At 35.9% G+C, this 24,289-nt stretch overlaps 1 protein-coding gene across 2 annotated transcripts; it reads right to left on the minus strand.

Annotated features, from left to right (window-relative positions):
- Positions 1–795: 795 nt before the first annotated feature.
- Positions 796–16,649, minus strand: LOC121372735 (RNA-binding region-containing protein 3-like). Of its 2 annotated transcripts, none has more exons than XM_041499216.1 (2): positions 16,518–16,649; positions 796–2,993 (listed from the first exon to the last, which is right to left on the minus strand). In XM_041499216.1, the coding sequence occupies exon 2, from the start codon at positions 2,975–2,977 to the stop codon at positions 1,541–1,543; it is 1,437 nt and encodes a 478-aa protein (XP_041355150.1). In that variant the 5' UTR covers positions 2,978–2,993; positions 16,518–16,649; the 3' UTR covers positions 796–1,540. The 2 variants fall into 2 exon arrangements, with proteins under 2 accessions (XP_041355150.1, XP_041355151.1); XM_041499217.1 differs by having other exon boundaries at positions 796–2,923; positions 16,518–16,601.
- Between the last annotated feature and the right edge of the window lie 7,640 nt (positions 16,650–24,289).

Below are 24,289 nucleotides of genomic sequence, written 5' to 3' on the forward strand. Positions count from 1 at the left end.
TGAATTACGAATGCCTTAAAACATGTTTTATTTTATAAAATAAATAATTTGTAATGTAAAACTGAAGACTGATTTAGTTTTTTTTTAAATATAAATAAATAAATAAATAATTTTTAATGTAAAATCGAAGACTGATAACCCACCCCGTACGTATTGGTATGGTTCGCTGTACTGCGGCCACTAAAATAGACTCGCCCGATATTTTTAGAATTTGTATGCTCCCAAATAACGTTATAAAAGGCGAAGTGTGATTGGTTAATATTTAAATTATTATTTACAGAGGAAATGTTACCTGGAGATTGGAGACTATGCAGTGTTGTTAGTTTTAAATCACTGGCAGGATTCTGCAAGTAAGGTTTTGATTGGTGGACATGAGCTCCAACTGGCTGGTGTTAGATCCACATGTAATTGTGGAGCTAATTTTAATTAGATTGCATAAGTTGGAGAGGGAGTGTGCACCCCTAGCTCCAACCAACTCAGTTGATCCATTCAGCTGATTGGGGTTTTCTCGTTCCAACCAGTGCACCACAACTGGAAAAAGGCCGTGGTATGTGCTTTCCTGTCTGTGGGAAAGTGCGTATAAAATATCCCTTGCCGCATTACGGAATATATATATATATATATATATATATATATATATATATATATATATATATATATATATATATATATACATACATACATACATACATACATACATACATATATACACATACACATACATACATATATACACATATATATGAGAGAGAGAGAGAGAGAGAGAGAGTAAATGATATTTGACCCAGTTACAAACGTAGTTACATTTTTTATTATTCAGTCTGTTCACACACCGGTTTAATCTGGTAAACAGACACTTGAGGTTAAAAAAAAAGACTGGATCTTTAATCTTCCATGGTATTCGGGTAAGTTTGTTACATGTCAACAAAAACAAAAACAAAAAACAAAAACAAAAAAGGAGAAAGAAAAAATAGAAACCAATACCCAATTAGTCATCAGCAGTAATCAAGACGTAGCCACCTTTTCAGTAACTTGTCAATCTTGTTTTAAGCAGTCACCCAGTAAAGTAGACGAAAGTCTTCACCGATCAGACGATGCCATTTTTCACCGAACATCTATTTTAAAATGCATTTTGTATTTTTACTGTCTGTACTGCTAATTAATAATGAATGTGTATTCTGCATCACAGCAAAACATTCAATTAACGTTCCCCACAGTTTGCATCACTCATGAATATAAAACAACTGGATACATACTTTTGATTGGTGGGAATTTATTTATGCACAGATTTGTTCATAGTGCAATACGATATATGTCGCATTAAATGAGGTACAAATGCCAAGCTTAATTTTTGTCTCATTTAATTAGATGCATCACCTAGTTGCAACCAAAAATGTAAACACGTTCAATAACGATCTCCCTCCCCCAAATCCATTATTTATAAGTAAGATGTTTATATTTTCACTTTGTAATTTAACTGTAACAAAACATCACTACATTATAAGTCTATTTACTTCTTCAATTTGGCAAGTCTAAGGATCTACTTTCCTGAACTTTCCTTCTCTTTAACTTTAGCAGATCGCGCAAATTGACAAACTATCGGCTTGCCCAACAATACAAATCCATTTGTGTCCTCAACAGCTTCTGTAGCTGCTTGCTCTGAAGGCAAAGTCACGAACGCTTGACCTTTCATTCTGCCTTCCTTCATCAGTCTCACATCGAAAATATTTCTGTGTTCTTCCAGCTCCAGATTAACATATCGCCCATAAATATACTTCAAGTCTTTCTCTCCGACATGTTTTGCCAAATTCTTAATGTACAGTCTGCAGCTTGCCTCCCCACGATTATAATTTCTAAAGACTGGCATTTCCTTCCGTTGCCTTTCCGACAGCCTTCCTTTCTTGAGCTCTCTCGACGAGACGTGTCCATCAGGATCCTCATCACTGTCCCCTTGATCCATCTCGTGTTCCTCCTGAGGTTTATCAACTGGTTCAAGTTTACCAAAGCCAGGTTTGTTTTCATCCATGCTAACACTGTCCTTTTCCAGTGAAGCTGCAGAATCTTCCATAGTAGTTTCCTTCAGCTCTATGTTTGATGGAAGCTTCATATGAATTTTTTTCGCCAAGGATCCTTGAGCATCAGTTTGTTCAAACACTTCATTCGGTTTCCATGTTGCCTGTTCCAAAGGAACTGTTAAACCTGCCTCAAAGGTATCGGGCATCAGCTTAATTTTCTTGTGAACCTTTTTATGTTTGTGGTTAACTGGTCTTTTGACACCAAGAGGTTCACTTGAAGCAGCTTTATGTTCTGTATCACTTGCACTCTCAATCTCAGACTCTGTAGAAGATGACCTGTTCATTTCTTCATTTCGTATTTCTGGTTCAGGTGGCCTTTCTGGGGGTAAATCCGATGGGATGGGTGGTGTTGGAGTTAAAGACCCAAACGGGGCAGGTATATTTAATTTGTTCATCAAATGTAGTACCTGAACATAAAACTTTGGGTGCGATGCCAAAGCATTTGTTATGTTTCCTAATATTGATACATTGGGAGGGGGATAAATGTAATGCAACTGCGGATTTCGTGGATAATTTATACCCCATTTTTCAAAAACATCATCCTTAAAAGAATTTAGAAATTCTTCCCGTTTCGTTTTCTTCGTTTCTGATACTACTGGCAAATCACTTCCTAAGATCTTATCTTTAGGTTTTATTTCTAATTCAGGCACAGATGAAAACGTAGCAGTATTTGCAAACTCTACAACAAGCCGACTGCCAGCAACTTCCAACTGATGAAGTCTGGACAGCGCATTAGATGCAGCTTCGTTGTCTTCGAACTCGGCAAATGCTGCATGTTTCAATGAACCCTTTACACCCATCACACGGACATCATTAGCTCCAAAATGGCACAGAAGATCTTTCTTATCCTGGAAAGACAATTCGGAGGGCAAATGCCGAATTAGTAACACGTTTTTGGTCATTGTCCTTCACAGGAATCTGCAAAAGAAACCATGAAACAAAATATATTAGGATAGACAGCAATTAATTCCATAAATCACAGATCATAAAATAATCTAACTAAATTGGTAAAAAAAAGAAGCAAATTTGATTTCTCTACAAAATTATGATTATGAAAAAGAATTTCCTTACACTGCATTTTGAAAAATTATAAAATTAAATATCAGAACTGGATTTAAACAAAAAACACCATCGGTATCATATAGAACAAAAACATGTCTATATACATGATAATATGTATGTTCACAATGGTTTTGAATGATTACCATTATGATTAAACTATGAGGAAATTACATTAATATAATAAGCTGTAACCAGATTAAAACAAAACCCAGACATTGACAAAAGCATGTATTATCTAGTTTGTGGTTATAAAGTACATGGGTTATTTATGTAACATTATGTAATAACAGGCCTTTGTGAATTGAAACTTTGAATAACACATTTATGGGTTACACCCCCCAAAAAACCCACACAACAACAACAAAAAAACCACATTTTCTTTTTGTATAGCACATTATGTCCACGTAAATTCTGTTCTAAGCAATGTGTGAACGATAAATAGGTTGTGCAAAATTATATTTGCGCGAGTGATGTACAAAATGATCACTCTTGCAATTTCCAAAGGCATATAATAGCAAAGTAAACGAAATTTACGGTACATCTCTTAAACAAAAGATAAAAAAGTACCCAAATAAAACATACTTAACTCATAGTTATGTTTTATTTGTAACACCACAAAATGCTCAAGTCAAATGAACATGGGCCAATTGCCTAATTAAAAAACACACTTTGTGCCAATCCGACATGTAAACTGCGTTGTCTGCCCAATATAGAAATCGGTATTATTTTGACAGGGGTAAAGGTAAGTAGACTGCTTTATATATGTTTAAGCATTGTACTAATATAGTTAATTCTGAATTTGAATGTCACTTTGCATCTCCTTACAAATTAGTGTTCGGTCCGAATATTCGCTCGCTAATTTGCTATTCGAAATATTCAAATAGTATTTATAAGTATTCGAATGTCTGGAGTTTTAGGTCGTATATAGGGAAAAATGACTTTAAGAGAGTATATAATGTGGTTTCTTTAAAGGGACATTTCTGAGTTTGCTGCATTGTACGATGTTTCCGACTAATAAAATATTTCAACGATTAAACTTACATATTAAATACATTTTCTTGTTTAGAATATCAGTGTCTGTACATTCAATGTGTTTCTGGTCATCTTAATATCAGAAAAAAACGTTTAATATACAGCCACTAATATTTCATGCAGAAAAATATATTTGATATGTAATTACAATCTGGATTTTGTTTTGAAATAATTTCGTACGTACGAAAAAATAATATTTTAGGAAATAAAATGAAATTTAACCTAGAAAAATATTAAAACGACCAGAAACACGTTTAATATACAGCCACTAATATTTTATGCAGCGAAATATATTTGATATGTAATTACAATCGTTAAAAAGTCTCTGTTAGTCGATAACATCTTTAAAATTGCAGCAAACTCGGTAATGTCGCTTTAATTATAAGATGTGTCCTGCATGCCGCTTGCCTCGAGCATTCAGTCGGAACAATAAAGCATGTCTCGAGGTTTAGAATACAGTATTCGTAGTGACGTCATGCGGGTGGCTGAAATTCCATAAAAAGTAGTTTGGATAACACGGGAATGGGGTTCATCTACACCAACCAATATGTCGATTTCAAATCCTATAAACACGAATTAAAACAAATCTCTACAATCAACAGTACAGCAATAGGTTTTTTTTTTTTTTTTTTTTTTAATATTATACTTTTTAGAGGCCAATTTTATACATTCAAAACGACATTTTACTTCGAAACCTATTTGATGAGATTATCGCAATCTAATTAAAATTAGCTCCACTATTACATGTGGATCTAACAGCAGCCAGTTGGAGCTCATGTCCACCAATCAAAACCTTACTTGCAGAATCATGCCAGTGATTTGAAAATATTCCGAATTATCCTGAGGGTATACGATACGTTTCATGTGAATTACGAATGCCTTATTTAGACCAGTAGAACTAATTTTAATCAGATTGCTAACAACACTGCGTAGTCTCCAATGTCCAGGTAGCATTTTGTCTGTAAATAATAATTTAAATATTGACCAATCACACTTCGCCTTTTATAACGTTATTTGGGAGCATACAAATTCTAAAAATATCGGGCGAGTCTATTTTAGTGGCCGCAGTACAGCGAACCATACCAATACGTACGGGATGGGTTATCAGTCTTCAATTTTACATTAAAAATTATTTATTTATTTATTAAAAAAAAGAAAGAAGCAAATCAGTCTTCAGGTTTACATTACAAATTATTTATTTTATAAAATAAAACATGTTTTAAGGCATTCGTAATTCTGAAGGATAATTCGGAATGTTTTCAAATTATTTTTAATTCACTTGCATGATTCTGCAAGTAAGGTTTTGATTGGTGGACATGAGCTCCAGCTGGCTGCTGTTAGAGCCACATGTAATAGTGGAGCTAATTTTAATTAGATTGAGATTATCGTACCAAGATATATACTGTATAACTAAATTGCCTACGTCAGATTTAACATTACCACTAGAAACAGGTAGACGGTTTAACATTACCACTAGAAACAGGTAGACGGTTTAACATTCTTAAGAAAACTTGCTATGTAAACGTAATCATGATACTGGAGATGAACACCGTTATTTATTCAATTGTAAAAATCCGAGTATTGACAACAGTGGAAGAAATATATATATATAAATATTATAGGACTGAAAGGTATGCTGTTTTTGCGCAGTGAACTATTATTGAAACACCTTTCTATAATTAAAAAAATAATAATAAACCTAGTTTTGTGAACTTGTGAAATGATTTCTCCTTCGTTCATTTTAGCTATTTTGATTACATGCCTAAAAGAGTACTGGTTACGAAATATGGATTTGAAGAGAAATTATGGTTAGATCATATATGTAATATTTATACACCGTAAGAAGCCAGAACAAGGGTGCAAATGGATCTTACTTGAATTTTTTTTAAAAACATAATATGGAAATAGGTAACCAGTGTTTCTGCCAAAAAATGTGTTTTGGGTATGGCGCTATGGAATTAAATATTTACAATGTGTGTGCTGCATGCACCTATTGTCCCCCAGAAAGGAAATGGGTTAGGTTTAGGGTTTAGGTTAAGAAAATCATACAGTAATGATAAGAGTCATTAATTTTGTCAAAAATTAATAATCTGCTAAAATATTTGGGTATGGTGCCATACTCGTTTTACTCTGGCAGAAACCCTGGTAACTAGTCGTTTCGCCCTTATCAGTTTGATCCAGTTGTTTCACCCCGAGTTGATTCGCACAGTAAACCGGGTCGTTTTGCAGTATGTAGGGTAATTTCGTCCTAATTTTAATTTTGTTAATAAACAATATTTATTAACATGTCATATATCCATTAATATTGACATTTCTGACAAGCCTTTCAATTTGCGTCACAGAGGTTGGTCTAATACACGGATTAAGCTTTTTTTTTAAATTGGCTCTCTTAGAAAGACTTCTGGTTACTACAGTAGTAATCATAATTCCAAATGTACATTTATGTCTCAAATTAATGTAGGTTTACAAATAAATAACATAAATACATCCACATAAATTACTTATACGAGACAGAAGTCCATACGGGGAAATAAAGAGGGGCGCACAAAATATAACGGTAAAACAGGAAAGCGCTTAAAGTCGCAAACCCTAGTTTCAGTCCGTAAAAATGGACACTACGTTTGGTTAATCTACAAACCTGCAACACATTTGATTAACAGTGAGGAGCTAAAATATGTGATATTTAAACGGGTAAATACAATAACCGAGAACTCGTTTCAATAACCATTACTTCTCAGACAAACCAATCTGATTAAACTTAGCTTTACTGGGTCTACCAGTAGATCTAATAGCATTGCGTGGACTCCCAAATCCAGGTGACATTTCATCTATAAATAACAATTTAAATATCGACCAATTACACTTCGCCGTATATAGCGTTATTTGGGAGCATACAAATTCAAAAAATATCGGGCGAGACTATTTATGCAATAGGCATATTTCTTGTTGGTCTATTTCAACATTGAAGAAACAGTGAGAAAAGTGCAGTAATAAACTCTGGATTGTATACTAGTATAAACAGATTTTAGGGCTATACCATCACGTTTTTTGTTTTGTTTTTTTTAAACGAATTTTATATTGCAATTAGTTTCCGGCATACTTCGTGATTCACCCGAATCATTTCGTATACCCTCGGCATAATCCCGAATATTTTCAAATTCTTTTCAAATCACTGGCATGATTTTGCAAGTAAGGTTTTGATTGGTCGAATGAAAGGTTAACTGGACATGAGTTCCACGGGCTGCTGTTAGATCCAAATGTAATAGTGGAGCTAATTTGAATTAGATTGCAGACGAACGTGCGTTTTTAGAATTATGATAAATGCATTTTGGTGTATGACTAGAACCACTTCAGTTGTACGAAAATATAAATAGTTCTAATTTAAATTATTAACAAGAGTACTAGTGAGGTACATGGTACACCCATCAGGAGTTTGATGGAAAACCATATCTATATTAATGAATATGTCACAGGTATGATTCAATTCTAATCATGTGAAATGTTTGCAATGGGATGGATGAAGTTTGTTTTGGACCAACCACCATCCCAAGTTGTTCATACATGTGAGGTTTGATGGTCCTATATGCATCTGTATGCAAGATATGGTCTGGACAAGGATTTACTGTTGTGTAGAAGACTGTGAAAAGTAGGTCACAGTGACCTAGTAATAGTACGTGACACACCACCATCCCAAGTTGTTCCTACATGTGAGGTTTGATGGTCCTGTATGCATCTGTAGGCAAGATATGGTCCGGACAAAGATTTACTGTTATGTGCAGTATACCGTGAAAAGTAGGTCATAGTGACCTACTAATAGTATTCGACAAATCACCATCCCAAGTTGTTCCTACATGTGAGGTTTGGTGGTCCTGTATGCATCTGTATGCAAGATATGGTCCAGACAAGATAAAGTTAACAGACGGAGGTACGGACGGACAATACAATACCAAAATACGACCTATACATTGGTATAAAAACGGTTTTACAAATGAAAAAACTTTGTAGAATTTAAAAACTAGGGTCTGTCACTTTAAATGGAACAGTGAGAACACAAAATGAGATTTAAGGCAACATGCATTACCAAAATTATGATAAAAGAACAAAGTCAGTGTAGCGTGCACTAATTGTCATTTAGACTGGTGACGGCTGCATGATGCTAATGTTGTATTACATGAGAGTAACAATAAATATACATATATATATAATGAATCAGGGTGCGAACTGGATTTATGGTGCAACAACACTTTACCTTGTTCAAGCCACATTAGTTTATTGTAAAAAACATTAATAATCTATGAAAGCCTAGTTTTCCTCGAAGTCGTACAAGTGTTTCAGCTATATTTTGACAAACGTCGTATGTTTTCGATAGTTTTATTGACTAAATTTTTGTCCTTGTTATGGTAGTGTAAGGTCTACACCCCGTGCACTAATTTACATCATATTCTTCTTTTGAAAATAAAATCATAAAACATTTGTCACTTGTACAAAATAGTGAATATTTTTCATAACAATAAACAGTTTCAAGTGAAAACATATTTACATTATGTCCTTGTCAACGTCATAGATTAACATCTATTCCACCTGTTCTATATGACAAGGGCATTACAATTAGATTGCCACCTTAAGTACTCTGACAGAGGAACAGATTTTTCTTTTAAATGTACATCAAATCACCCAATGGGCTAAACGTTGTTGTTGTTTTTTTGTTACTAAAAATGCTGATATTTCAAGTTTTAGCTTGAGCAGATAAAACGTTCCTGAGATATGACCCATTCATTTTTGACGATTATGGCCAAAATGGACTTCACCACCAATACTCAAATGATCATAGCTCAGCAACCATGTTGTCGACCTCAAAATTACGGTCTCTGGTTGCCATATTATAACATCGTTTACCAATGCGAAATACAAACACAAATACACTTTAAAAAAAAAACACGTTTGTGTTCACTATCAAAGGAGATCATCCAGACTCAAAAGATCAATTATTCGCCGCCTGTGCCGCCATTGCTCAGCAAAGCACTAACGACAGCCTGTTTGCGGATTTGAAATTGTAGGGTTCGTTCAGGGCTCTAGTTGCAGTCAGAACTGAATATAGGTATCCAAAAACAGCAATGAGGGATGCGGAAGTTAATATATTATTTTTTAGGGGGGGAAGGGGGATGTACCATCTTCAGACTTGGAGGCCAGTGAGCCCTGCAACCACCGAACCCCACTTCTATGGCATATGACATTAAATCAACAAATACAGGGCTACCTCTGGCACTCGCCAATTGCGAATTTTGAAAGTAGTTGGCGAATTTTATTTTAATTTGGCGAAATAATTTCATGTAATAACTGACATTTTTTAAAGAAAATAACTGTCGATTTCTGCAATTTTTAAAGTTTAATAAACAATTTGGCGAAATGTTTTGCTCATTCAGAGCTAGCTCTGAAATATAGAGAAATATGGGAGTGGTTGTATGTTTCTAGTGGTTGTATGTTTCTAGTGGTTGTATGTTTCTGGAAGGTGTTGTTTTCTTTCCTTTTTCCAAATAAAAATTTGAGAGTGGATACTTTTTTTCAAATAGAGCTCATTATAGAAATGGCTTAGCCAAAATCTTAGCCATTTGCACAGGCGAATGAAAATTGCGAGAACGATCGTTTCATTCGTACAAACTCTAATTTTGCATAACCTATTTTTTGTTCGCGCAAAATTTGGAACACCATTTACTTTGATATAACGAGTTATGCACACAAAAAATGGGTTACTTGGATTTATTTCTGCTTAACCGATAAATGGGTCACGCAAATATTCAATTCTCAGAGGCCTATTGCACATTTTATTAGCAGCCTTTTCTTTTGTAACAATTAACCAATGACTGTATGACGAATGTTCAGTTGAGGGTAGGGTACTAAGGTGTTTCATTAAAAACGCTTTCATCTTGAAAATGCATTGTAGACAAGTGTTAGTAGTCACAAAGTTTAGTTTGTATAAAATACTGATCACATATACATTTATAAAATATACTAAAATAGACATATTGCACATTTTCACGTAATAATTTTTTCGAGCGTTAAAATCAACAATTCAAATAAAATAGTTTGTTTAGTTTGACACCACTAGAGTTTAAGATCACATAGATTTGTTGGATGTCAACAATTTGGTAATTTTCAACATATAGTCTTAGTGAGAAAACGGGCACATAGGCTGGGGGACACAGTGTTTCTTTGGAGGGCGAAACCCTTCCCTGCCCAGGCAATTTTTTTGTAATATATTTTTTGCGGGAAGTATGAATGGACACCCTATAAACTTTGTTCTCCAGTTTCGAACCCATGCCAACATTCCTGCACATACGCATGGAAATCCCTCTACATTTTTTAATAAGGGATCCAGACAAGATAGCACATACCATAGCCTTTTATATACCAACCATGGTGCACTGGCTGGAATGGGTCCACCAATAAGGATTGATCCTAGACTGACTGTGCATCAAACGAGAGCTTTACCACTAGGATACATCCCGCCCTTGTAAAGGGGGGTGGTAGAGGTTGCATTCTCCTCATCTAACAATAAGAGGGGCAGATGTTGCTTAGTGAAAGGTAATAGCAGTTACGAATCTATGTAGTTAGGTACAGTACATAAATAAAGACTCAATCTTCACCTTGCTGAAAAGCACTAGATAAATTCTTTATATATATATATATATATATATATATATATATATATATATATATATATATATATATATATGTATGTATGTTACAGTCAATGTGTAAAACCAGGCAATCTGTAGAATGCCTGAACATTTCAGGCAATCTGTAAAGTAACTGATTCACTCAGGCAATCTGTATATTGCCTAAATATTTCAGGCAATATACACATTGCCTGACTTTTCAAGGTAATTTCTAGACACATTGCCTGAAATGAAAGATCCATCATTCACCGACAGCAATTGTTGTAAAGGTAAATAAAAATCTCCACAAACACATTCTCCAAAAACAAAACACTGACAAAAAGCTTGACATATATTGCTTTTAATCTCACACTGTCTTAATCTGTTAATTCTATACTTTGAAAGAATAATCGTAACGGTTAATTACCTTAAAATAATATTGTTTTTTTCAATGGATTAGAAGCCTGTTGAACATGCATGATGTCTGAAGAGGATCTCATTGCAGCATATGCTACAACAGACAGTTCATCAAACATGGATGCTGCAGAATCTGATGGATCTGAGCAGGACACAGTCAGCGTTACCAATGATGTTCCCGAATCCTTGTTAGGTATGTTCACACTGTTCGTCACTATATGGCACACTATGTATGTTATCACCGTATAGTATTACTTTTAAATGAACCACTTTAAAATTAATTTTACTCTGTACTTTGTGCATATTATTACTTTGTCATACACAACAAAAATAGTTCACCACTATGCCACAATGAGTACTATTAATAATATGTTAATATAACAGGTTTTTTGGTTAATGGATGACAAGATTTTTCTATCGGTGGTTTTTCATGTAATAAAAAGTAGTAAACTAATATATGTATTATCAATACTTAAAAAAATATTTAACGTTTTATTTTACATCTAGAACAACCAGCTCAACTCTCAGTGTAGCAAGAGAACATCTATATTCAAAGAAAGCTAGCAGCTTATGGTAACCCAGGAGACAACGTGATCATTCCTATCCCTTCGGTAGACCATGGTAAAGGGGATCCTCGTAACATCATGGGTGTGCTTGTTGATCGAGATCAAAATTGTACTGCATTGCAGTTCACGCAGGACTACTTAAAGGACGATACAGCAGGAACCAGTTTAATTTATGTAACCAAAAGTTATATACTTTAAGTGACATGTGTACCGACATTGAGGTGGGACTTAATTAAATAACGAATTAAATAATACTGCATTTTATCACTAGTTGTGTTTACCTTTATAACAATTGCTGTCAATGGATGATGGATCTTTCATTTCAGGCAATGTGTCTAGAAATTACCTTGAAAGGTCAGGCAATGTGTATATTGCCTGAAATATTTAGGCAATATACAGATTGCCTGAGTGAATCAGTTACTTTACAGATTGCCTGAAATGTTCAGGCATTCTACAGATTGCCTGGTTTTACACATTGACTGTAACACACACATATATACTGTTCGAGGCCAGTCCCTGCATATTATTGTACGCCCTCAGTAGACACCAGGTTTTTCATGTCCCATCTTCTGATATATAATATATATATAAAAAAATATATACAATGTATAAATGGGGAATGTACTGCTCTGAAAAGAGATGTGGTTTTAAACTGCATTGCTGCTTATGTTGAGCAGACAGTTTTTTTGTTTTGTAGACCAAGGAAAGGGATGGGTTTTGGTGTCTAACTTGAGAGAGAGAGAGAGAGAGAGAGAGAGAGAGAGAGAGAGAGAGAGAGAGAGAGAGAGAGAGAGAGAGAGAGAGACACTGGCTTAACCTTTAGATATACCAATCATAGAGGTAAGGCATTTGTTTTGATGAAAAAATAACTGATCATTCAGGACTAAAGAAAGAAAGAAAGAAATGTTTTATTTAACGATGCACTGAACACATTTTATTTACGGTTATATGGCGTCAGACATATGGTTAAGGACCACACAGATCTTGAGAGGAAACCCACTGTCGCCACTAGATGGGCTACTCTTCCGATTAGCAGCAACGGATCTTTTATTTGCGCTTCCCACAGGCAGGATAGCACAAACCATGGCCTTTGTTGAACCAGTTATGGATCACTGGTCGGTGCAAGTGGTTTACACCTACCCATTGAGCCTTGTGGAGCACTCACTCAGGGTTTGGAGTCGGTATCTGGATTAGAAATCACATGCCTCGACTGGGATCCGAACCCAGTACCTATCAGCCTGTAGACCGATGGCCTACCACAATGCCACCGAGGCCGGTCATTCAGGACTATGGCAGTCAATAGCTCAACGATTGAGATAAATTCCACCCCATATACATAGTGATTTACAGCAGTGCAAGATGGGGAGCATAGTGAGGGATTTCTACAGACATTAAATAATTTGTATTGTATTTCAGATTATGCACAGCTGACCCTTGCTTCACTGGTGAAAACACATTTTATTAAGTATTTCACAGTGTTCATAGAGAAAATGGTCTTTAAATGCTTAAAGTCTGAACCAAATTGTTAATAACTATGATAAATTACTCTGCTAGTCCTACCTTTAATTACCATTAGATTTCCCCAAAATTTTGTCCACCCATAAATGATGTAAAATTGTGAAACAAACATTGTGAAAAACTGTGAACTGGGCTACCCTATATTAAACAGGTCTATTTACGTTTGCAATCTGCATTCAATTGAATCATGATATCAAAATACTTTTGTTAAATTAAGAAAACCTTCCCAAAAACAAAGTGCACAAATGAGGAAAAGATAAGTAGATATTCAAAATATTTTTATACATAGGGAAATGAATATGTGACAGTATGCAGAGTTTGACAAATCCGCTAGCCCGACGCCCGCAGCTAGTGGTTTTTAAGTTTGGGCTAGTGAGAAACACAAAACCACTAGCCTGCATGGCTAGTAGTTTCACTACCCCCGTCCTTTTTTTCTTTCTTTTTCTCTCAGCTGAAATTTCGTTTAATAAATTTGATTGTGACATTTGTTATCAAATAATATCAACAACGCAATCAGTATATATAATAATAATCCACTTGAATTAGGTCTGCAAACTGCAGTAACATGCTATCTCTACATCGTCACAGTTACAGCATGCGTTGTTTACTTTTCCCTTTCAAGTTTCTGGTACAGGAAATAAGTCTTATGACATGCGTATTTTGATTGGTTGGACACGTCACTTGGTAGTTAATCTCGCACATCTGTTTTAGGCTAAGAACTTGGAAATCACCAATCACGACGACAGGTTAATCTCAATCAAGTAAACCCCAGTGTTGCTTTGAATTTCAGTGTTTGTTTTATTTACCTATTGTTTTCTAATTTAACACATCGCTTACATGTGGTTGTCGGCAACCAGGAAAACAATTTACTCTAGATAATGGTATTACGTGTAGCAGTTTGGATAATGCATCACAGCTGGATGCAGATGATTCGTCCTCTGGTTTCTGAAATTACCATTTTTACATTGCGATTGCTGTATTACTGTACACATTTCATCCACAGACGCGTATTTGTCCACACGCTCGTACATGATTCTATATAGTATGTCAGAATTATAGGTGTAATTGAAGAGCAATTTGAATAACAACATATCAAAAAACGTATTATAATGGACACAAACAGACACTAACAAGTTGATAGTGCTACTAACATTTAGTTTATTTCATATACTAGTAGTTTACCACAAAATGAAAACTAATTAACTATTTAGAAATTAGATTTATTGGTCTAAATGTTGTAATCGAGTGGACGAATTGTATGTGGACGAAATGTCCAGAGGACGAACTGTCTGGAAAGCGTCACAGCTGCCGATACAAGATAATACATTTTTTGTTCATCAATTAACAACGGATTAGATGTCGCCGTTATATTCTTTTGACTCAGAATTATATATCAGTCTGACACGGGATAATGCTCTGTATTTGAGCAATTGGCATCACTGTTCCTGGCAACATAAATAGTAGGGCCCTAAATGTATAACCCACTACCAAATACACTGAACCATCTATTACCGAACCATCTATTACTGTGTGTCACACTGTCGTACCCTCATTTAAATTTAATTATTTTGATAGTGAGTTTAGATACCAACCATGAGTTTGCTCAATTATTTTTCCCTGTAGGGAAGGCAAAAGTGAAAACAGGACAATGACCCTTGACAAAAGACCAAACGTATGACACGACAAAAAACTGAAAGTTACAGCATGATTTAAGTGTTTTGTTTTATTTTACTGTTATACTTGTAAACGTGTAATGTTACAAAAATTATATAAAAATCCAGTTATAATTGATCAGGAACTTGGGCTAGTGCTTTATCTTGGTGGGCTAGTGGTTTTCACAAACCCACTAGCCCTGTAGCTAGTGCCTTTTCAAAATATTTGTCATACTCTGCAGTATGCACTATATTAAATGGTCTGTAATATTAAACAAACCTAAATAAACCAAAGGTGTCATTGTCTCAGTCTTGTCTGCTTTACAGATTCACTGCATAAGAGTTTGGGTGACTTCACGTTACTCTTGAAAACAATAGCCCGGTTTACAGGAGTAGCTGAAGAATGTTAACATTAGACTATAACTTGCATTTAATCTCTTCACAACAGAAAATGGCATGGATATTAACATTTGTTGGTTGAGTTTGAACAAGGTAAAATATTATTTCATCAAATCAATCGTACATTAAATTTATAATATGCGTGTACAGAAATCATTTCCCGTTAATAAGTTGGTTCCCAGTTAATGGGTTACTCGAGCATACAATGACAAAGATTTCACATACAAGACAGACTGTAATGATATCGTTACTGTCTCGTATGTGGAATCTGTGACTCAGTCACTGTAATGTTTTTTTTCACGATTTATGGAAGGACCTTCCTTTTGGCACTGTCATTAACCCTGGTATAATATCCGCCCGGTCCCCTCCATTACTATTTTTTAGTTAGGGTTAGGGTTAGGTTTAGAGTTGGGGTTATGGCTGGGGTTAGGGTTAGGGGAAGGGGGGACCGGGCGGATATTTTTCCTTAACCCTAACCATAACTCTATTTATGATAAGTATTTATAATGTTCTTTATGCGTGACAGTGCCAAAGGAAAGTCCTACCTGATTTATGTTTGGACAAAACGCGGAGAAAATCTAACGATAATTATTTGACCGGCCTTGGTGGCGTCGTGGCAGGCCATCGGTCTACAGGCTGGTAGGTACTGGGTTCGGATCCCAGTCGAGGCATGGGATTTTTAATCCAGATACCGACTCCAAACCTTGAGTGAGTGCTCCGCAAGGCTCATTGGGTAGGTGTAAACCACTTACACCGACCAGTGTTCCATAACTGGTTCAACAAAGGCCATGGTTTGTGCTATCCTGCCTGTGGGAAGCGCAAATAAATGATTCCTTGCTGTTAATCGGAAGAGTAGCCCATGTAGTGGCAACAGTGGGTTTCCTCTCAAAATCTGTGTGGTCCTTAACCATATGTCTGACGCCATATAACCGTAAATAAAATGTGTTGAGTGCGTCGTTAAATAAAACACTTCTTTCTTTCTAACGATAATTAAAGGTAGGAGTAATTTATCGGACTTTAGGTGCGCCGATTCACCGGACAGCATGCTGCACTGTATCTAGAGTAGAGTGAAACAACTAAACAAGTCTTATTTAAACCACATTTAAATTTATAACTGATGTGAGAAACAACTGCACTAACCAAAAACTTTCTGAACGAGAACATGTAAATCACGTCACAAAAATGCAGAGAAAAGTCCTGAGAAAAAAACAAAAATAAAAACAACAAAACATCACAACTCTCATAAACTGCACCTTCTACATGCTACGCTTTAGTTACTTACTTGCTCGTAAATCCCGCCTCTGCCTGTCGGTCGTCCCATAAAAGAACGGCAATGTGAGAAAGAATCTGGATAGATTCCTGTACAGTGATTTAACAATAAAACATTTTTTAACACATAGATATTGTTTGTCGTATCTTGAAATAGAATATGCTGCTAACTGGCATTTGGCTATTAGCGGACACATTCTTTCTTATGAGGCAAATATTTGTAATATTTGCGATTGACATAAGACAATGAAACAAAAGCATCTGAAAACTTGACTTTAAAATCCCAACAACAACAAAACACACACACACACACACACACACACACACACACACACACACACACACACACACACACAGAGAGAGAGAGAGAGAGAGAGAGAGAGAGAGAGAGAGACACACACACACACACACACACACACACACAGCCACATACACAAGACACACGGACACACACACACACACACACACACACACGCACGCGCGCGCGCGCGTACACGCACATTTTTGTTCTCATTCTGGAAATGAATAGCAAAGTAAACTAAACGTGTAAAATGTTTGCCATAGTATCTCCCTGTTAACAAGTACCGAATCGATGTGGAGTAAGGGACGTTACTCCGGTGAACGTATTCTACTTAGTAGAATGAATAATAATAAATAATAAAAAAATAAAATGCGGACAATTGGGTGTCTAACGTATAAGACGGTTTTTAGGACACTTGGCCAAAATGGGCCTATTTATAATGGCGAATTAGGTAGCCGTCCCCTCAGTTTGGAATATTTCCATTAAAAGATAAATACGTACAAAATGGCATCGATGTATGAACTAGTCAAACCTGTTAAGCAGCCACTGACGTGAGTATCAAAAAGTGACCTTTTAAGACAGAGACTGCTTAATATAGGTCAGATTATATACTACATGTTTATTAGATGATTTGGGAGAATAAAAATGTGACGTCTGAACACGGGTAGCTGCCCATAGGTGACCGTTAGAGCAGGTTTGACTGTATCATAATCTCATATATATCTATTCTGAATAATTCCACAGACTACCGCGCAGTGATTGATGTAGTCGGTACAGAAGATGATGAATATCTTGTTAATGACATACCACTTGATTTAAACATTAAATTTTACATCACGCACTATTTGAACAATAAATATTTTTTAAAGTGAACTTTCTACTATGAATGGGCACATTTAATAAACTGGTTTTGTGCAAAAGTTCAATGTTCTATGTGGCACACTGTTTTCATTTAAAAAAGAGAGACTTTATTATTAATAATATTTGTTTAATGAATCGCCCGGTTATACACACACACACATGTATGTTTGTGTGTATGCATGTGTGTGTGTATGTATGTGTGTGTGTATGTGTGTGTGTATGTATGTGTGTATGTGTGTGTGTATGTGTGTGTGTATGTGTGTGTGAGTGTGTGTCAATCTAATTAAAATTAGCTCCACTATTACATGTGGATCTAACAGCAGCCAGTTGGAGCTCATGTCCACCAATCAAAACCTTACTTGCAGAATCATGCCAGTTATTTGAAAATAATTTGAAAATATTCCGAATTATCCTGAGGGTATACGATATGTTTCATGTGAATTACGAATGCCTTATTTAGACCAGCAGAACTAATTTTAATCAGCTAACAACAATGCGTAGTCTCCAATGTCCAGGGAACATTTCGTCTGTAAATACTAATTTAAATATTGACCAATCACACTTCGCTACAACTGGTTGCTGTTAGATCCACATGTAATAGTGGATATAATTTTAATTAATTAGATTGAGTGTGTGTGTGTGTGTGTGTGTGTGTGTGTGTGTGTGTGTTTAAATTGTGTCCACCTTGGACAAGCGGGAAGAAGCTCAGTGACAGAGTCCTCGCGTGCGATGTGGTCTATTAACTCGCTATTCTATCACATCCTAACCACTGCACTACGACTGGTAAATACGGTCCTGTCCTGTCTATGGGAAATTGCATATAAAATATCATCTGCTGCTTTATCGGTAGCGAGTAACCCGTGTGGCGACGACGGGTTTCCTCTCTTTCTCTCTCTGTCTCTAGAATAAGTGTCGAAATAACCATATGTAATGCTAGGGTCAGACTATCAACTGTCACGACAGAGTTGGCCAACTCGCCGATTTTTCGACTTCTTCAACTGTCCAGTTGCAAATCTGATCGCTCTTACAACTCGATTCTCGTCGTATATAACTACGGCAGATTAGTTGTTAATCTAAGCGCACCCATTGAAGGTCGGGAGTTTGGGAAATTACAACGCAAATTACGAGTTGGCCAACTCCGCCGTGACAGTTAATAGTCTGAGGCTAGTATTAGACATCAAATAATTGTAGTTAAAATGTGCTGAGACGTTGTTAAACAAAGAAATATTCTCTTTCTTTTCTTTATTTCTGGCATCTCTTACACACCCGTTGGTGATAACATCATTCAGTTGTTTGTTTTTGTTGATGTTGTTGTTGTTTTTTGTTTTTTAAAAATAGTTTATTGCCCCAGAAATATGTTATGGTTTTTGTCAGGGATGTCTCGAGTTCATTGCCTTACATGTTACATATAGCAAACAGACTTTACATAATCGTAATCTGAAAGTAATATAACATATTGATATCAGAATGAAATAGAGAAATTACAAAGTGGAAATAAAATATAGTCTAAATATAACATACTTGTTAACACATGTCTGTTAGTTAACAATTTCAAGACATACGACTGGCTGCTCCTAGATGATGACCAGGTCACCAATGCCATACATCCAATGAAAAAACAGCACGATCCAAATCGATTACACTGTGACGTTTGTCTGTGACGCATAAGTTACTTGCAGGCGCAAGGGCTGTAAATAACTTTTAGTCAACAAAGATGTTAAAGTTGTTTAAAACCTGGTTTTTGAGGATATGTAAGAAATAGAATACTACATTCGTGTCCGTTAGATACCATCTATCATACAACTCATTGTTTTAAAACGTATCAAACTCGTTTTCGCTCGTTAGATACGTTTTAAAACAACTCGTAAGATAAATGGTATCTAACAGCCACTCATGTAGTATTTTCTATATATATCAAGACTGAAGCACTATTGTATTAACTGTATGTTAGAACACATATAAATGTTTCCATATTTGTTTATCGGACAAAGACATAATCAGTTTATAAACCGTAACTTAATAACAATGGGAGGTTTTTCAGTTGAACTAATGGAATTATTACATGTCGACATGTAATGTGGTAATCCTCGACCTCAAATCCCATGGCGGTGTTAGGGTTATGGAATAGCGGGGGGGGGGGGGGGGGGGGGGGGGGGACATGCGATGTTCATAGGATTACAGGCTTGTAAATTGTTTTGTTTTGTTTTTTGTTTTTTGTTTTGTTTTGTTTTGTTGTTGTTTGTTTGTTCGTTAATGTGTGGGGTTGCTTTGTTTTGTTGTTTTGATTTTTTTCGGGGTGGGTTGGGTGGGGGTTGCAAAATGCTAGAACTCTGGATACGAAACTTTATTCATATTCTCATTACTGCCGAACAGCTATATGAGCTACATGTATATAGGGTTCCAAACGAATCACCAAGCATGCTCACATGCATTACAACTAATATTGTGAGTAGAATGATGGAAAAATACACGGTGAAAAGGTTTCAGGCCAGCTCATTTTGCCCGTTTTTGCCCGAATGCAAAAAATTATTACAGGATCGGAAGTGGGGGCAAATGACCCCCGATTCCTCCCTCCTGCGTCTCGTCTGCTTAACATTAAAATTACACACAGAACCCTCTGATCATGTTGTCTATGGCTGATAAAATTAACTCGTTGATACACAGCTTAGTTTTAATGATTGAATGAATGATTGAATGAATGTTTAACGACACCCCAGCACGAAAAATACATCGGCTATTGGGTGTCAAACTATGGTAATGCAAATAAATAAAGTGATGATCAACATCAATATAAAAATTCAAGGTTTAAACAAAAACAGTGTAAAGAACTGTGCCAAAAATACAAATACAAATATCACAGAATTTTACGGACACCGAATTTTACTCTAAACTTCAATTTGTGCTGTATTGGCCATTCTCAAAGAGAATGTTACACCCCTGCACCACGGTGAGGTTACAGCACGCGCAGGGGAGCTTAGTTTTAAATGCTGAATAATACAAAACGTAGTCTCGAACAATATTATACTATTGACTATTGAAAAGCTGCTAACAATCTACTGTACGTGCTACAAATAGCGGTAGGGGCGGGACGTAGCACAGTGGGCCCATTGGGCTATTTCTCGTCCCAGCCAGTGCACCGCAACTAGTATATCAAAAAAAGTTTGTTTTGTTTAACGAAACCACTTGAGCACATTGATTTATTAATCATCGGCTATTGGATGTCAAACATATGGTGATGGACTACTCTTTTCGATTAGCAGCAATGCATCTTTTATATGCACCATCCCACAGACAAGATAGTACATACATCACTTAAAGTAATAGTAATCATACATTAAAAAAAGTTTGTTTTGTTTAACGACACCACTAGAGCACGTTGATTTATTAATCATCGGCTATTAGATGTCAAACACATGGTAATTTTGAAATGAAACCTGCTACATTTTTCCATTAGTAGCAAGGAATCTTTTATATGCACCATCCCACAGACAGGATATCACATACCACGGCCTTTGATATATCAGTCCGCGCATCTGACGGACGCTTTACCACTAGGCTACGTCCCGCCCCTGGTAAATCAAAGGTCGTGGTATGTGCCTTGTCTGTGGGACGGTGCGTATAAAAGATGGACAAATTTAGCGTGTTTCCTCTCTAAAACTAAATGTAAAAAAATACCAGATGTTTCCCATCCAATAACCGATGGTCAATGTGATCTAGTGGTGTCGTTAAACAAAACAAACTTGTAACAAATAATGGTTGATTGGCCCACCAACGTCTTTTAACAGTCTGTAGTTGTCTTTTGCTGACGTTCCGGTAAGGTTGTAGTGCATCGATCGATGACGTTGTAGTGTTACGTTCCACTTGACGCAGAGCTATTACCATTTCGAGTGTTCGATTACTATTGTCTTAAAGGGAGAGTAAACTCAAACATGAGCCCTATGTGTTAGACAGATGCATACCCGCACCACCAACACATACTGACACTTTAAGAAATGAAAAACGCGTAATTTTAGAGTTAATAAAAAACCCCGTGATTATTCCTGCTAACTGGGGGCAGCCATTTCTTTTGTTTTCAGTGCGTTCGGAATTCTAGCTTGGGGCGAAGTGACGTCAGCTCCGACCAACTCCCGTATGCACAGTGTAAACAAAGGCAGTCATTTACAACAAGGCGCTTCGCTTTTATCAAATTGACTTGTAAAACAACATAAATGACTTGATAATATAATAAACTATTTTACTAAATATATTTCAGTTTGCATTAATAGAATGAAATGGGGTTATAGTATTTTTCTCTCTTAAAAAAATAAAAAGAAGAGAGTAGGGTACCTTGGAGCAAAAACGAACATTCACGATGCCCAAGTGATAATTTTCTTTTCTTTGGAACTACGTAATTGGTCAGTTTTGTGATTTTAGATGGGAAAGTCTACTTAATCAAGGGTTTTACAGAATTATTAACAGTAATAAGGCAGGACGGCTGATAATGTTTTTTAGGATTTTAGGGGTGGCTGCGCGATTATTTTGGACGGTCACCAGTCAATATATCTAGCCACACAACATAATACATGCCTGCACGGCCACGGAAAGAAAAGACCAATTAACTAAGAAAACACTCTGATTCCCATTTCAGCATGTGGGTTAATGTATGGACAAAACATAATACAGTTATTTCGACACTTTGACTGAACTGAACTGAACTTTATTTACACTCTGGCCGTAATTCAACAGCATATGAGGTACATTGTAAAAATATAATTAAATAAATAAATGACAAGATGGCACATTCGTCATAATAATGTACATCAGATAAAACAAGTATATATCTATGGATTCATACTTGCATTTGAAGACATACACTGCATATATAAATAAAATGAAATTGTAAAAACAGATTTCAGCCATGGGACTTAAAGGTAGGGTCAACTCAAACCACATTGGATATTTCAGATGGTTTCCCACTGCAGTTTTCTTTTTAGATATCGATGCTAAATGTTAAAATACTATGAAATTTAAAATGTTATTGTTTACATTTCTGGCATTTTGTTTAAATTTGCATTTTAAGTTATTTAATTAATTTATCTCTTTCCCTGATTAATCTACCAACAAATGTCACTGATTTTTAGCAAAAAATCAAAACATTTATTTAAGGTATAACATTTCATACGATATATAATGTAAATAAAAGGTTAATGAATGAAAACAAATTTATTATTGATCGTAGGAACAATTTGATTCATCAGTTGAACTCATTTCACTTATTTCCGAATCCGAACATGAGCTGCAATCGTCATCTTCAAGATGGCTGATACTTTGAATAAGTAACAATACCATTCGACGTCGACGCTCAGCTCCACCGGAAAGAACATTTTGGGCATTGTATCCAACAATGTTTACAAGGCGAAGTTTTCGTGACATCTTTAAACTGCTTTGTAGCAGATTCACTGTAAGCTTCATCTTTCCGATGCTTTCTCTCTTTGGCTTGGATGGCTTGACTGTTGTGCCAGATGATGATTGAAGCAACTCTTCTTGGACTGATGATCTTGAACTTTTATTGTCAACCCAGTTTGGAGCAGAACTTGTCCGTCGTTTGCTGATAGTGACTTTTTCTCCAGTCTTGGAAACCGTGTAAGCTTTTTGAAAGTCCAAGTAGTCATAATAAATAGCTTCAAAAGGCTGCCCTGAAACACGAAGTACGGAGAAATCATGTTTTTGTATCCAGTACTTTATTTCATATGTGATGGACTAAATCATTGGAGACAAAAGCTCTCTGTCAGCCTGTGTTGGATAAAGCCTGACATAGGCTTCCGAGAATGATTTGTATGCTGAATCAAACTCCTCGATTGAAATGCACCACTGTGCATGAAGATTCAGCCCCATTGTGTGGGAAATGACATTACTATATGCAGAAAGTGATGCAATAAGTCGCCAAATAATTTCATAACGATATTCTTCCGATTTTACTTTCGACAGCTGATTTGCTTGAAATCAGGACAGGTCACACATTTGCGCATTCGACATTTGTCAATTTGTGATGTTTCACTATCATAGAAAGCATCGGGGAATGGTTTCATGCTGGTTGGGCCTGGATTAAGCTCAACGCATCCACAAACAGTCAAATTGTTTCCACCACGCCCAACTGCACTGCTTAAATGTGACTGACATATTATTTTAGGCGAGGGGGGGGGGGGGGGTGTTCCATAATTTTTTGCTGCTAACATCTGAAGTGTATCTGGAAAAACATATATCTCGCAAGGTTCCAATGAATTGTTTGTAGCTTGTTTGAAAAGGAAAAAGGTGCCCAGCTAATTTATAACATCACTGCATCGGTAAAAATAGCACATTCATTGCAAAAAAATAAAAAAAATAATAATAAAAAAAACTCTTGCCGGAAGAATAAAGGTTAAACTTTTAAATTTCACGGTCTTTTCATATATAAAATCGATTTCTAAAACAAAAATTGCAGGGGGAGACCGTGCAAAATATT

The sequence above is a fragment of the Gigantopelta aegis genome, chromosome 4 (assembly GCF_016097555.1).
Source record: "Gigantopelta aegis isolate Gae_Host chromosome 4, Gae_host_genome, whole genome shotgun sequence".
Taxonomy (NCBI): Eukaryota; Metazoa; Mollusca; class Gastropoda; order Neomphalida; family Peltospiridae; genus Gigantopelta; species Gigantopelta aegis.

Bases quoted from the DNA above. Each gene is read 5' to 3' on its own strand.
- LOC121372735 (XM_041499216.1), bottom strand. From the start codon at position 2,977: ATGACCAAAAACGTGTTACTAATTCGGCATTTGCCCTCCGAATTGTCT.